This window comes from Tasmannia lanceolata, unplaced genomic scaffold (genome assembly GCF_043159265.1).
Source record: "Tasmannia lanceolata isolate RefF3 unplaced genomic scaffold, GAP_Taslan_0.1 ptg000020l, whole genome shotgun sequence".
NCBI lineage: Eukaryota > Viridiplantae > Streptophyta > Magnoliopsida > Canellales > Winteraceae > Tasmannia > Tasmannia lanceolata.
In genome coordinates, this window is record NW_027518697.1 from 3,827,762 (window position 1) to 3,844,147 (window position 16,386).

Below are 16,386 nucleotides of genomic sequence, written 5' to 3' on the forward strand. Positions count from 1 at the left end.
ATATCACCCAACCAATTGGTGTTCCTTCTTCATCTTGGATTGAGTTCGTGTTCTCTATACCCTCCTTTTTTACCCCTTCTTTAGCCAATTTGTCCGCTTGTTTGTTTTCAGATCTTCTCTTATAATGGATTTGAGACTAAATTTTGTGAACAAGATCCCTAATCTCGACAATCATGTTGGGTGTCTTCCAAGGTCTGTTCGCTTTGTTACTTGCCCCCATTATATTTGATGAGTCCTCTTCTACAATTAAAGGGTCTAGTTCAGCATTTGCATACCATCTTAATCCCCAGAGTAGAGATTTTTCTTCCGAGCCGCAAAATCGAACCTAAGAAAGACATTGCTGATCTAGCACTCGAGTCACATAGGATGTCTCTAATTGTGGCCCGAGTGGGTTGCCCTTGGAACTCCTGTCAAAATTTAGTTTCAGCCATCCGACTGGGGAGGCAACCATTTTCAGTCCTTACAGCTTGCCACATTCTAATCATACCTTTCACGTTGTAATTAAGCAATCGCTTGTCATTTCTTACACACGAGATAAAGGTCGATTTTGATCTCTACAAAATATTTTCCCCAACTCTTTGTTTTCCAAACCTGTACGGGGTTGGCACATCAGCTGGCGTCATTGGTTTGATCCCCTTGGATGTGAGTTCGAATACCCCTGAGCTTACCCGATGCATGTGGTTTACGAGTGATTGTGTGCATCTGTAGGGATTAGCCCTGCCCTAAATGGGGTGGGGATATCCCGTCATTAGAAAAAAAAAAAACTCTTGGTTTTCCTTTTGATCATCCGATCGTTTCTTTCCCTCCAAGTATGCAAAAAGGATGGGTGAGTTTGTTAAAAAAAAGTAGTGTCATTATCAACTTGCTTCCATCTTCATGTTACGTAAAAGTCTGGTTCACTAAATATCTACTTTTGCCCCATTTCTATATAGGCACTCTTCACTTTATTAAAAGTGTCTGATAAATTCTTGATTGCCAATTGGATTGTAAGAGCTTAGAAAAGTTAGAGATGGTCTAGTGTACGCGTACCATATGTTAGGTTATCATCACAAGGCAACTTATTGGATCGAAGTCCAGGTGAGCGAAAATCAATGGCCTATAGGCATCTTAAAACTTTTGGTGCAAATTTTTTTTCCAACTTTCTTTTACCATTTTTTTTTGGGAGATGATATCTTCACTTCTCCTGCATTACGGACACGCTCCCCTTATAACGTGATTTGATGTAAAAAAGCGCCCACTTTTCACGTCAAATCATGGTAAGAGAGGGGGGGGGGGGGAGCGTGCGCGTAATGCAAGAGGGTGGGGGGTGAAAATATCATCGCCCTTTTTTTTTCTTTTTTTTTTGTTTAGGAAATGATTTTTCCCTCCCTTGAGGGATAAAAACCCCTTTAACATTATCCGTTAACTTTCGAAGGTAAGGATAAAAAATGATTGATTCACAATCTAGTTGATTTTCTCTCCATGACACTATAGTTTGGATAAGCGGATTTTAGAATCTTGGTTTTCCTCAAAATTGTAGATGGGAGACGAGAGAAGAAAACAAGCAGTAGTTTTCTGATTTCAAGATCATCCCATGTTTCAAAGTTTTAGAAATCCCAGGTTGGGGGCAGCGATTTGCTCAAAATTCTAGATGTTAGAAGAGAGAAGAAGGAATCTGGAAGGTGTGTGTATTCTTTGAATTAAATTGCATAGTTCTTCTCATTCCCTCTTTCCTCTCTAATGTCGAATGTAAGGTTAAGAGTTTTGCAATGAAAGTTTGATCTTTACCATCGTCTCTGGTTAGGACAAAAGCAAGTTTTTGTGTGTTTTTTTTTAAGATCATTTACTTTTGACAGTCTGAAAATCTCTAAAAAAAAGGTAATAAAAAGTGGAAAATTGAAGGTATTTGTGCTCAGTGGAAGGAGAAGTCGTTTAAACCTTTTATCTCATCATTTCATCGCAACAAATCCTCTTCAGAAACAAAAAACGATGAAAAGGAATTAGATCTTTGAAATAATAAACCCCAGGCAAAATCAAAACGAAACGGGAAAAAACACAAAGAAGAAGAAAAACAATTGAGGGAATAATAAATGAGATCTTTGAAATGGGGTAAAAAGACAATAGAAAGAGATGAAAAAGGCTTCAGTGTGTGTGTCACAATAATCAGATCATTGACATAAATCTCACTAAAATCCGCTAAGATATGAGATCTATCATCATTAGCCCTTTTTTTTTTTTTTTATGGGGTTATGTTTCTTCGATAACTGGTGTGGCCCACCAAGCAGCTGATTGGGTCTTGATTTTGACTTTTGAGAACATATTTTTAGTCTCAAACTGATTATTGGACTCAAATTCAAACGCAATTCTAAGTCCAATAATCAATTATGGACTCCAAAATCGGCTCTCAAAGTCTAAACCGAAATGGATTTTACGATTCCTTTGGAAACGCCCGAACAACATCTTATTTAGACCTAGCAAAATGGGACCCGTACCCGTGTGTACACCCGGCCCGCAGGGGTACGGGTACCAATTTCAATACCCGTGAAAAAAAATACCCGCACCCAACCCGTACCCGTGACCCGCGGGTGGGTCTGGGTCGGGCGTTGGTGCCCGCGGGTTACCCGCCATTCGGTTTTCAAGGTTTTATTCTTAAGGCCTAAACACTAAACACTAAAACATAGACTATGTGGGTGGGCCAACAAAACAAGTCAAAGCAACCAGATCATGTAACTGGTATCTTTGGTTGTACCAAAACAAACATTTGTTAATGTAAATGAAAAATTGTATGATGAATGGGCATATAAACATGTACTCATCATCCCATTCTTGATATTTGATCCAACAGCAGCTGACTTGTTAAGAAGCTGCTGTTGGATTAAATATCAAGACTTGTACATCCATCGTACCACCTCTATGTGTTCAAACACCCATTCATCATATAATTTCTTTTCGTAAATATATATATAATTTCTTCTTTAAATTTGCTAGGTTACCCGCGGGTATACCCGTACCCGCCCGGGTGGCTTCCGGGTTCATGAAAGGCTACCCGTACCCGCCCGGGTTACCTGTTTGCCAGGTCTAATCTTATTATGATTCTGTCCGATTCTGATAATTGGTTAAAAAATGAACAGAATCAGGGGCAAAAATGACATCGGGGCAGAATTAAAGGGGAAAAATGTCTGAATCTGAATCTCGCCCCAATAAATGGTATTCTAATTCGGCCCTCGTAGGAATGAAACTTTTATTAAAACTTTTTTTTAATAAAAAATTTTCATTCTGTTTCCATTGGAGTGGGAGATAACAAGGGGCGGATTCCATGTTAAGAATCCAAATATCTTATGTACAATGTGATATCAATGTCGAATATATGCTACAAGTAATAATGTGAATACATTAGCTCGGGGGATTATCTGATCAACGTAAATAAAACAATCAAAAGAGGAGATTATAAAGTTAAGCTCCTCTTTGCCTATTCCATTTAATTAGCACATTTTTTTAGAGAGTGAGTAATGGAGCTACCAAACTAAACTAATACCATACAACACATTTCTAACCATCCATTAGGCCCACTTTGGATGGCCATGCCTCCCAAACATCTTCCATTAGAAAAATCTTAGGCTATGTTTGGGGCCAGTTGTGAGATATAGTGGGAGATGAAGAGAGTTGAGAGGGTGGAACTGAGAGGAGCATGAAAAGCCCCAAAAGAACTAGGAAAAAAAAACAAATTCTAAATAGGTATTTTCTTTTCACTAGTTTGTAGCAATCTCCACTCCGGCCCACTCAATATAAGGGGTAAGGTATTTGTTTTTTTACCGCAGTTCACTGCTAACCCCTTTAATGGCTAGACGTGGTTCTCTAAGACAACTGAGGATATTGTGCTATGGTTCATTTTCCGTTTCTTTCTTTGCAAACAATTGTGACAAATTGAAACTTGATTGGTTTTCTTATAAAATGTTTGGATGCAATCCGGCCTCTAATGCTTGCTTTAAAAGAACACGCTAAAGAAAATCTTATCATGGGTGCATTAACACTGTTGCATAATGCAATGACAGTTCAATTAAAAGTAGCAATCCTAGTATTTTCCCACATTGATCCCTCCGTTCAGATCTATGATGCTCCATTGAATTTTTTTAGTTACATTGGGTTATCATCCAAAAATAATTTTGGACCTTAGTTTATGGATCCAATGGACATGGTCAGAACCAGATAACGGGCCCAAATCCTATCCACCAACAGTCAGATTCGGATCGGTTCCAATGACAACCCGAGAGAGAGAGTCCTAGATTTTCTCAATGATCAGACAAATAGAAAACCTTTCTTATAAATTTCCTACAGACACAACAAACACGTGTTTTATTTCCAAAAGATAGTAGGGATGGCATGTCTCTATCCACCCTATCATACAATACGTAATCATAAGCCATAATTTTTATATGCTTCCTCTAATCTAAACACTCTGAAGCATTACATATGAAGCTAAGAAGACCTTAAACCAAACCTCAAAACAAATCACTAATCCTTATTAATATCTCATAGATATGGCACCCAATCAAAATCAAAGGTTAGGTTTTAAGGTGTTTGCCACGTCAATGACGAATCGGTATTTCACGTCGGCTTTGTGAAGGCGCTCTAAGGCCGTGTTCACATAGTCCATGGAAATGACCTCAATATCGGCGGTTATACCATGTTGCCCTGCAAAATCAATCATCTCTTGGGTCTCTTTTATTCCTCCAATGGCGCTTCCCGCCACAAGCTTTCTACCTGCAAAATCACAGTTCAAATGCAATGAATCAAGATTCCTCTAGGAGTAGCTATGTAAGATTGTAACATTGCATATTCTTATAATAATTTGTTGAAGTAGTATAAATATTAAATAACACCAACTCTTAACATCTTAAGCTTTTGGATGTTATCAGAGCTATTGCATCACATCACATCACAGAAGGTATTAGTTTCAAAACCCAATAACTCCATATTATAAAAAATCCATGTGGACAGCCAACCCCCCCAAAAAAAGTGGCCACACCTGAGGGAGAGCAATGAAGTAGTATAAATGATTAAATAACACCCACTCTGAAAAAATCAAGGGGATTATAGATACTTGGGCCCTTTGCAGGAATTTTCTGGAAAAAAATTGGAAAAGAATAATATTTGCAAAATAAATTCTACTATTTTTTTTACACAAACAAGACAACTTGAACCTAAAAAAATACAATCATTGTAGACATGGCCTCAATTTACAATGATTTCCATGTGAATTAACCATAATAATATCATTTCCCTCTAAATTGTATTTAAGAAAAGAGAAAAGTGTTTGTGCGGTCAAGCGCACCAAAAAAATATTGCGCTTGAGGCGTTATAGCGCCTCCCATTGGTTTAAATGTTTGGGTCCCACATACACGAACCAATGGGAGGCGTTATAACGCCTCAAGTGCACCATTTTTTTTGGTGCGCTTGAGCGCACAATCTTATTCGTCTTAAGAAAATAACTACATAATCATAATTGCTTTTTCGGTCAGAAATGTTTTTCTTACAATCCAAACAGGGCCTTAATTTATCCTCTTAATCATAATTAGATAAGACTAAGATCATATATGCTATCAAATAATGAATGAAAACCTTTAAGAATTAAGTTGAAAAATTACCAATAAGTAGAGGAAAGATAGGAAGCTCAAATGGCTTCTCTGTAGCCCCGACTACAATAAGCTTCCCATTTGGCTTCAAAAGAAGGATCAACGGCTGGAGAGGGTGAACCGCAGACACTGTATCGATGATTCCATCCAACGTGCCCATGGCAGCCTGTACACCAAAAAACAAATACAAAAACTACAAATTACACCAGTTCATTCAATTTGGGTGTGTTTGGATTGCCGGAATTAGGCACTAGAATCATCATCTTATTCTGATTCTGCCCGATTCTGGCATTTGGTTAGAAAAAGAAGAGAATTCAGGAAATACTGGAATCTCTTTCCCACTCTAATAGGTGGATATTCTGATTCTGCTCCGGCCGGAATGAAGTTTTAATTGTTTTCAGTGGTGTGACTTGTGAGGCAAATCAATATCAAGTGTTGGACCCCAACACTTGCATGATTACATCCAAATAAAAGGATGCCACATATATAGATATTTTATATGGTGTAAGCCCGTATAGTCCAGTATTTTTCAAAAAGCGCTGTACAACTTGCACTAATATGATGATCCAAACCGTCCACTTGATGGGACAGAATGTAAATAGGTTGTACCCAAAAAATCATTTCCATAGGATAGTTAGAGGAACAACATCTTATGGAAACCTCCATAGATAGGAGGGCTGAGATCATCCTATGGAAATGATTTTTTGGGCTCAACCTATTCATGTTGTGGCGCATCAAATGGCGGATCATTCTATTGTGTAAGCCATACGGTACTTTATGAAAAATACTGGACCATATGAGCTTACACCATATAAAAACCGGCAAAATATGTGTTATGACTTATGAGTAGAGTAGAGATGTGATTTGAACCAATCTACAAACCCATATAAATATACCATCACTTGCATGCAAACGATTCTTACCAGCATTTGCTCCTGGTTACGACTGACCAGGAACGAGTCAGCACCGAGTCGTTCAATTGCCTCCTTCTCCTTGCTAGGAGACGTGCTTATCACTGTAACCTTCATTCCCATAGCCTTTGCAAACTTGACAGCCACATGGCCGAGCCCACCGAGTCCGACAACACCAATATGTGTGCCGGGTTGACTCAGTCCGAAATATTTCATGGGACTATAGACAGTAATCCCAGCACATAAGAGGGGCGCGGCTCCGTCGAGTGGTAGGTTTTCGGGCATGCGGACCACATAGCGCTGGTGCACCACCAACATATTGGAGTAACCACCATAAGTCTTGGTTCCATCCCAGTTAAGACTTCCGCCGTATGTTTGGATCCCTCCTGCACAGTAATTCTCGAGATCGCTCTTGCAGAGGTCACATGTCTGGCACGAGCCGACGAGGCACCCGACGCCCACCTTGTCGCCCACTTTGAACTTGTTTACTTTGCTTCCCACTACAGTCACTTCGCCTACGACCTCGTGCCTGTAATAAGAGAATCCTCGGGGTTAGAAATAGTGAGCTTAATTGGGCCCAAAAACAGAGTCAATGGTCACATTTTATGAAAAAAAAAACCCTTATGTTAAGGATAAATGATTAAATGACAGCTTAAGCTTTTGGAGTAATTGGTTGTTTCAAATGATATCAGAGCCATTGTCTCACCCCAGGGTTCGAAACCCAACAACTCCTTAATATTAAAAATCCATATGTAAGGCCAATGCAAAAATAGAGGGGTGGGGGAGTTTTGTGAAGTATAAATATTAAATAACACCAACTCTAACAGCTTAAGCTTTTGGAGTAATTGGTTGATTCCCATGATATCAAAGCCATTGCCTCGCACAGTATTTAAAACCCAACAACTCCTTGATATTAAAAATCTATGTGTACGGCCAACCCCCCCTTTCAAATAAAAAAAAAGTGGGGTCAAACTTGAGTGGGATTGTTTTCATTGGCTCTTTTCACACTTGGGGCGACATTTGACAACCATGCAATATTGAAATATTACCTCAACAAGTGTTGAGAGAGGTGGGGAGAATGGGAGAAGGAGAAAATATAGAGGGCATAAAATGGTGGCAAGTGAGAAAAAAATGGAAAACAAAAGCTCTATTTTTATTAGAGTTTTCTTCTCCCTATTTTCTGTTGGGAAATAAACCGGGTAGAACTCACCCTTAAAAGCTAGCTGTTAGAGGGAAGGTGCTCATTCCCTTATAACCCATTCCCATCCAATCCACTTCACCGATGTGGGACTATTTTCTTTTGTGTGGAACCCCAACATTTTCAGCCACTTCTCACCCTCTCCTCACTCATGTCATCTCGATTCTCTTCCCCTCCCACTATACTTGCCCCTTTTACACCTATTGATAAACCAATATTTCATGGAAAAAGCTTTTGTGGTTGCTAAACATGGCCTTTGTTGATTCTCACTTTGCAATCAAGAATAAGAATGCAACTTTTTAGTGTCCATGGCAACCGATTCGCATTCCGCAAAGTCGCAGCTAAAATTCAGCCGAGCTGACTCAACTTGTTTGCAAAATAAGTTGACTCGTTGGAATTAAGTCTGATCTACCTAGTTTGTGGTGTCTAATTAAGGATCCCAAAACAAGGGTTGTACAATTAATGAGAGAATACAGTGCGTTAATATAAAGTGAAATGGTACAAAAAAGAGACTAATGGAATGATCCTAACCGTCGGATGAGAAAAAAGAGATGAAAGATGAGGTGGTACTATACCCAGGGACGATAGGGTAATCGGTGAATCCAAAGTCGTTCTTAATAAAATGTAGATCCGTATGGCACATTCCGCAAAACAGTATCTTCATAGAAATGTCATCATCTCCGTTCGCCCTGAAAAAACACACAATCACTGTATAAAAACAAATTTCTATAACTCACAATCACTGTATGAATACAAATTTCTATAACCCTGGCTAATAAAATAAGTATTTTAATTTAACTTATTACAGCACTATTTGTGAAACAACCGTTACTCCAAAAGCTTAAGCTGTTGGTGAATGCGTTATTTAATCTTTTATACTTTAATACTGCCCGTGTGCCCTCTTTTGAGTTGACTATTGCATGTGGATTTTTGACATAAAGAAGGCTTGAACTCGAGACATTTGGCTTTGATACCATATGAAACAGAGTAACAGATCGTTTCACATGGTATCAAAGCAAAAGATCTCGAGTCCAAACCTCCTTAATAGCAAAAATTCACATGCAATGGCCAAAACCGAAAAAGGGGCCACATGTGCTATGTGTAGGCCAGCCCTAGAAAGAGGGGCCACACGTGAGGAGTGTTAAAGTATAAAAGATTAAATAATGTCTTCGGTAACAGCTTAAGCTTTTGGAGTAACTGGTTGTTTCACATGGTATAAAAGCAAATGCCTGTGTTCAAACCTCCTTGATAGCAAAATCCACATGCAATGGCCAAACCCAAAAGAGGGGCCACATGGCCATGACTCGGGTGTACATATGGCATAGTAGTTTTGTGATCCGGATCATTGATTTGAATAGCCATCGTAGTTCAGATCCGATGGTGGATGAAAATCCCAAATAATCAAAGGTTGGGTTAGGGTTGACCCCTCAACCCAAGGCTTGGGTCAAGCCGGGTTAAGGTTGAGGAAATTCTGCCTATGGTTGGGTTAGGTTTGACCCATCTACATTAAGATGGCAGGTATCATTATTTTCTATTATATTCATGAAAAAAGAGGAATAGCATATGGTGTGGAGCAACTTTCTGTCATATTTTATTCATGAATAAGATGAATAGCATATGGTGCGGAGCACGTGATTCGGATTCCACCTGTTTTTTTCCTCATATAATCTGACAGGTTTTCACGTGCTTTATCGAGCAATACTTGGCTCAAAATATGCTAACTGCTAAGAGATGTAACCGTACACACAAAGTTGGCCCACTCGTGAGTAGGGCAGCAATGGACTCAGAGGGTCCGAAGGATCCCGGGTTCAGAATATAATTGGACAGGATTTGTGCACAAAAGGTAGATCAAACCGTATCCATCGGATCCATATACAAAGATGACCCACTCGTGGGTAGGGGCGTTAATGGAATCAGAGGGTCCGATGGATCCAGGGTTCAGAATATTAATGGACAGGATTTGGGCTTAAAGCTAGATCCAACCATGTCCATTGGATACCTATCCAAAGATCCGAGAGCATTTCGGATCGCGGCATAGACGTAGCCACACAATATATAATCTGATGGGTATTTTTTAACAGTACTGTGGGGCCCACTTCATACTCATTTCAATAGAATGATCCTAACCTTCCCATCTGGAGAGGGACTGCACATTTTAGAAACATCCATAGATCGGACGGTTAAGATCATCCGATGGAAACGGTACGAGGGGTACAGCCTATCTACAGTTTGTATCATACTAAAAAAGTGGGCCCCACAATACTTTCAGAAAATGCTACGAAGTGATGGATACAGAGACATGGATCTGAATGGATGGTAACCAAATTCGATCCACCTATGAGGAGATGTCTCATGAAGAGAAGGGGGTGCGGATATCAATTCACACATGGAGAAGGAAAATAAGAAGTGATCTGCGATGAATATACCTTCTGGAGAATTTGAAGGGAGACAAGTGTCCAGATGGATCTCTAGCAGCCCATCCAAAGACCTTCTGAGGGTGTTCTTCTTCTGGTGATTTCGACATCTTTCTTTTCTTTCTCTGCTAATTTTCTTCTACCTTTGGCTATTGAAGAGGAGATACACCAGAAGAGAGACACTATTGCTTCTTATATAGGGATTGCTTGGTCGGTTTCTGTATATAGACGAAATTTCCGTGTATAAGAGGTGAGACAAAGAAATAGGAGAGGGCTTTGAATATTTGACCACCCTTATCGGGTGGGTCAAGTCTGGTGGGTTTTTTAATTGTATTAGAACCAATTAGAAGCAGTTTCTAGAAGATGGCATCTACTTTATTTAATTTCCTTATCCTAAAGTTCTGGAGTAGCCATTTTTTTTAATGTAAGTATACCGGATCACGTTGTATAGCAAGAACACTAGTCATTACCAAAATAATAATAATAATAATAAATTGATTTGGTCCTCAAAAAGCTCTTTAAACCCTTTAAATACTACACAACAAACAAGTGGAGCGCTTCTTTATCGAAACACCTTGGCACAGATGTCATTTCCCTAGAAATTTAGTTCAAATACGAATAGAAGCTATTCTAATTTAGGAATTGGCTTCAAATAATTTTAGAAAGTAGGGATTTACTTGGAGAAAAAATTAGAGCTCGTTTGGACAACACATATTTTGTATTTGAATTTAGATTGAGTTTTGAATACAAAATGAGTAGATCCGCTAGCTCATGTTAAGGGAGATAGAGGGGGAAAGGGGTACTTCCTATTTGAGAGGAGAGGTTGAGGAGGAAAGAGGGTGAAGGAAACTGCCAGATCTGTGGATTTTCAATTTTACTTATTTCCACAACATATTTGGCAATCTGGTTTTTTTCACCGCCAGTCACTGATTTGGATATCTAAGGATTTGATCCTGATCCAAATCACAATGCAAAAAGAGCTGCAAATGTGAGAAATCCAAATCAAAATCTTCTCGGTATCCAAACAGACCCTTTGTGTTTTTATAAAAGCCTATGTGCAAGGGTTGTTGCATGGTTCATGTTTGCTTTATGAAATAAAGAAATTTTCTTCTTTCTTGATAGAGAAAGTTGTTTATCTCGTTCTTCGTGGATTCGAAGAATAGCTCTTTGTGGATTCGACGAGCGCCCTTCCTGAATTTGAAGGTTTATTCAGATCGGTGTTGACATTGATCAATCTCGACTCGTTCTTCACCCTTCCGTCCATTGCCAGACAGCAGGCTCACCAGCTCACTTTTCAATAGTTTTTGTCTTCATTAATGATGTGGTTGTTGTCTGCAAAATGCCTTTTGCGATGCACCCTAGCAAATCCCCCCATGTTTTAATAACCGAGCAAATTCACACATCTTTAGACTCTTAATGGGCAGCTGAGAGCTTTTTGGGAATTTTAATATCTTTTTGACATATGGTTAAAAAAAAGACAACATTAGTTCGTTCTGTTATCAAAACGTGGTAGTGTGAATATCAATAGCTGAAAAAATGTGCTTTTTTAACTAATTTTTAAGAGTTCTACTAGCTATTAAGAAAATTCAAATTTAATAGATCTATAGACAAATTTACATTTATGTTGAACTGGGATGCATTACCACGGTTCTTATACCTTTTGCATTTTATTTTGTTCTTTCTGCATGAGGTCCTGCTTGGAAATTTAAGTGGGCTGTTTTCTTTCTTGGTGAAGGTGGGAAAGAAAAAAGACTTTAAGAGAAACAAAGCTAGAGCAAGAAGAGGGGTTTTCTCTTGAGGCTCTCGGTGGCTTTTGTGGTGAAGAAAAAGCAAGTGTCATCTTCTTAGTTACTCAAGATGGTTCTTCTACTCAATGGTGGGAAGCAAGATTAGGGTACAAGAACGATTTTCTCTTGAGGTCTCTTAGAGTGCTTTTGTGGTTAAGCAAAAGCAAGGTTTTTCTTGGAAGTGAAAAAGAGAAAAAAATTAGGGCAAGAAAAGGGGTGTCTCTTGTTGCACTTTGAGAGCTTTTGTGGTGAACCGAAAGCAAAGTTGTTCTTCTTCTACTCAAGGTGTGATATTCTTCTCCATAAGTTTTTTCTTTGCAAGCCAAATATTGTATTTAAAGGTTTTCCAAAGAGGCTTTTCATCATACTCGATAAAGAGAAGAGAGGGTTGCTTTTGGCTTGAATAGAAGGTTGGAGAGAAGGGTTTTATCGGTGGCTTTTACCATGTGAGGTAACATTGTACTAATTTGGTTTTAAATAGTGGATTTTGTGTTGCCTTTTCCGTGGAGTAGCCCATTGTGGTGAGCCATGTAAATTCTTGTCCTCTTGTGGTGTTTATTTTGCTTCCCTTTGGTGGTTGTGGTTTGTTGATATATATTTTCTCTATCTTATTTGTGCAAGATCTTGGATATTTCTGCATCCTTGTCAATAGTAGATTGGTCGATGTTATTTGCTGTGGGTTTTAGCGGTTACAATTTATAAGGTACGTAATAACTATAAAGAATTTATATGATAAGATTTTAAATAAATTTTGGATCATTCTAGATTTTCAAATACACATGGTGTCTACAGATGCTATATGAGATTCTTTATCATTCTAGATTTTCAATTATTAGGTATATGCTATATGAGATTTCCATATGGTGTCTACAGATGCATGTGTGTATTTGAAAATATATATATATAAGGGCCCCACATTGTTCATTGATCTAAGCCATTCCATTGTCGTGCCCCAAAAATCATCTCATTGGACGATCCTAGCTCTCCTATAAGTACAGGGACGCCTGTTTTTTTTTTAAATAAAAATACACAGACATACGTGCTATCACCATAAAAATACTCATTGATTAATATATATCTGATACTATATAGCAGAAGAGAAAATGGAGAATTATTGTCCATTTAACACATCAATGTGGATGATTTTTACCATTTTTTGCCCTCCCCACATATCTGTCCATGTTATCTATGTGAGGGTAAAATCGTAATCTACATACGAAAAGTACCAACACAGGGTACCTGTCTATGACAATTACGGGAAAAAACTACCGAGAATAGGTAAAGACATATGACAATGACGAAAGAACTACTTTATATTACTCATGCAGGACACTTACGAAATATTGACGGATTCCGGGCACCTGAAGAGGAACAACAATTATGGAAACCTCTATCGATTGGAGGGCTAGGATCAACCTATGGAAATGATTTTACGGGCATAACCAATTGATGTTGTGTTCCATCACATGGACAGTTTGGATCAACCTATAAAGCCACATAATTTCAATCTTACCCCCCTCCTTTATGCTTTTTTAATAAAAAATCTATAGGGTGATCTTAACCATCCGATTTAAGAGGAACAACATATTATGGAAACCTCTATAGATTGGAGGGCTAGGATCAGCCTATGCAAATGATTTTTGGGGCACAACATATTGATGTTGTGTTCCATCACATGGACGGTTTGGATCAACCTATGATGTGGTCCGTACAGTTCTTTGTCAGCCCGTGCATCGCACGAGATTTTTTACTAGTATATACTATATAGCACAAGAGAAATTGAAGAATTATTGTCCATTTAACATGTCAGTGTGGATGATTTTTACCGTTTTTTGCCCTCCCCACATGTTTAACATCTATCTCTATGAGAAATTATTTGAGGGTAAAATCGTAATCTACATACGAAAAGTACCGACACAGGGTATCTGTCTATGGCAATTACGAGAAAAAACAACCAAGAAGAGGTAAAGACATATGACAATGACGAAAGAACTACTTTATATTACTCATGCAGGATAGTTGCAAAATATTGACAGATTCCGAGCACCTGAAGAGGAACAACAATTATGGAAACCTCTATCGATTGGAGGGCTAGGATCAACCTATGGAAATGATTTTACGGGCACAACCGATTGAAGTTGTGTTCTATCACATGGACGGTTTGGAGCAACCTATAACCATCTATAGATCGGAGGGTTCAGATCAACCGATGAAAATTATTTTTGGGGCACAACCTATGTAGGTAGTGGCCCATCTAATGGACGGTTTGGATCTGCTATGGTACAGGCCATACCGTACATTTTAATAAAGTGAGGAGTGCGATCATCAAAATACGGTGAGTAGTGCCATTATAAAATATGGTAGTGAGGACATTAACACTATATATAATTTGAAACCATCGTTGTTACTTGGATGTTCCCGTGCGGGTCGGGTTCAACCCGAATTTGGGTTGGGCCAGGTTAAGCTTTTTCCCAAATCGGGTTGGGTTGGGTTGGGAAAAATCAACCCGAATTGGAAATCGGGTCGGGTCGGATTGGGCTATCGGGCAACCCGACCCAACCCGAAACCCAAATTTGGGTTCCATCACATGGACAGTTTGGGTCAACCTATGATGTGGTCTGTACAGTTTTGTCGGCATGTGCATCGCACGGGGGTTTTTACTAGTGTGTGTGTATATATATATATGGGAAAAAGGTTTCTGAGGTATCGCTCACCGTGAGCAGCCCTCTAGATACCCCATTTCCCATAGTTGGGTGACTCATCCAACCCATTGGTTATGTAGGTTATAGGTAGGATTAGGGTTATGGTTATGGTTAGGGTTATGGGTTATGGTTATGGTTATGATTAGTGGAGGTTTCCAAATGGATGGCTGCAAATTAAACTCCTATAAATCGAATGGTTAGGATTATGGTATGGAGGTGGTTTCTTAGGGACACCCTATCTATGTGAGGTCCTATAGAATGAATGGGTAGGATGAGTCAAACAACTCGCAGGTGGTGGGTTGCTCACGGTAAGGTATCGCGCAGAAAACGTTAACCCTATATATAAGATATTTAATATTTAAATAAAAGTTTACATTATAAACTTTTTAAATAACATTGAGGGACACAAGTCACATGCTTCCTGTTTGTAAGTAAGATTAACTTCAAATAATACAGAAACAAACCCAGTACGAAATCACTTAACTATCATTAGTAAGTCGTTTTTGGGTTAAAAAATGAAACATTGGGGTGTGTAGTCGGATCAAATCCGTTGATCTTGTATAGCATCACGAGGCAATCTATACGGTGTTAGTCCCATCCTGGAAGTACATTCCATGCACGAGATAAATTAATACAGAAATCAACTGCTTATCTTTTCTTGGTGAAGCCCTAAATGAGGCTTGATGGATCAAGGGCCTCGGGTCATCTCAACATCATTTGGCCCGGCTTATGCTTGCACGAAAGGTTCCGTTCTTGTAAATGTAGCAGAAGTGGGTTCAATAAATCTCTTTCCTAACTTAGGAAGGAGCATAAAAGTGGGTGTCTTTGCTTTTTGGTGGTATCCAAAGGGGTCCTGAATCAAAGTAATGTAATAACGAAGTCAATCAAGCTTTAATCAAGCTGTAATGACTTACACAACTTGAACTGGTCGAGGTAGAAGTGGGCTCACTTCCAACTTTTTTTTTGGAAGAGATAGATTGGCCTCCTCCTTTTACTTGGAAAAGCCTCTAAATGTATTTATAATTTACACAAATTGCATTGGTCAATGTAGAAGTGGACCCACTTCCAAATTTTTAATGCAGGAAGTGATATATTTGCCCCCTTTTGTTACTTGAGACAGCCCCCTCTAGGCTCTGTTTGGATGCTTAAGCATCATTTGAGCAACTAAAGTCCATGGAAGGGACATGATTTTAAAACCCAAGGTAAAGCAAAATGTTTTACAGAGTTTGGATGCAAAGGAGGAGAGAGAGAGAAAGAGAGAGGATTACCTAAGAAATATCAACCTTTTGGGATTACTTCAGATGGAAATGACAGTGATGCCACATCATCGACATCTACCCCACACCCCATTATGAGATAGGAAGAGTGCTTGAAGAATAGGGCAACCAAGCATGATAGAGGGAGAGAAAAGTGGCTTTTTAGTGATTATGCTTGCTTGAGAAATCCTTGAACTGTTAAACATTTCTAATATGTGGTATCCAAACAGAGCTAGTGCCATTTCCCTTGTTTCTTACATGGTCACCCAACTTGCACTAACAAGTAGACTGTGACTACTAAGCCCTTTTTGGCTCCCCCAACTTTGTTTTACACGACTGTTACAATACTCGATACCCTATTAGCATCTAATTAGAAAAGGGAAGTGGTCATTTCGTGGACAGACTGTTGCAAGATAAAGCAGCCACATAGCCTCACTTTTAGGGCTGCAACTCGAGCCGGGTTTTACCCGACCCGCATCGACCCGACCCGAAAATAGCCTAGGTTG

At 39.0% G+C, this 16,386-nt stretch overlaps 1 protein-coding gene and 1 non-coding gene across 2 annotated transcripts; both read right to left on the minus strand.

Annotated features, from left to right (window-relative positions):
* Positions 1 to 2,116: 2,116 nt before the first annotated feature.
* On the minus strand, positions 2,117 to 2,205 carry LOC143855259 (small nucleolar RNA R11/Z151). The gene has a single exon (XR_013237760.1). It is a non-coding gene; the product is annotated as a small nucleolar RNA R11/Z151 (small nucleolar RNA).
* Positions 2,206 to 4,272: 2,067 nt separating this feature from the next.
* Positions 4,273 to 10,344, minus strand: LOC143854013 (8-hydroxygeraniol dehydrogenase-like). Its single transcript, XM_077363717.1, has 5 exons — positions 10,148 to 10,344; positions 8,297 to 8,410; positions 6,536 to 7,052; positions 5,625 to 5,778; positions 4,273 to 4,740 (listed from the first exon to the last, which is right to left on the minus strand). The coding sequence occupies exons 1-5, from the start codon at positions 10,243 to 10,245 to the stop codon at positions 4,535 to 4,537; spliced, it is 1,089 nt and encodes a 362-aa protein (XP_077219832.1). The 5' UTR covers positions 10,246 to 10,344; the 3' UTR covers positions 4,273 to 4,534.
* Between the last annotated feature and the right edge of the window lie 6,042 nt (positions 10,345 to 16,386).

Coding starts and splice junctions, on each gene's coding strand:
- LOC143854013 (XM_077363717.1), bottom strand. CDS start 10,245: ATGTCGAAATCACCAGAAGAAGAACACCCTCAGAAGGTCTTTGGATGG. Junction 8,411..10,147: donor CCCTTCAAATTCTCCAGAAG/GTATATTCATCG, acceptor GTGTTTTTTCAG/GGCGAACGGAGATGATGACA. Junction 5,779..6,535: donor GTAACCAGGAGCAAATGCTG/GTAAGAATCGTT, acceptor TTTGGTGTACAG/GCTGCCATGGGCACGTTGGA.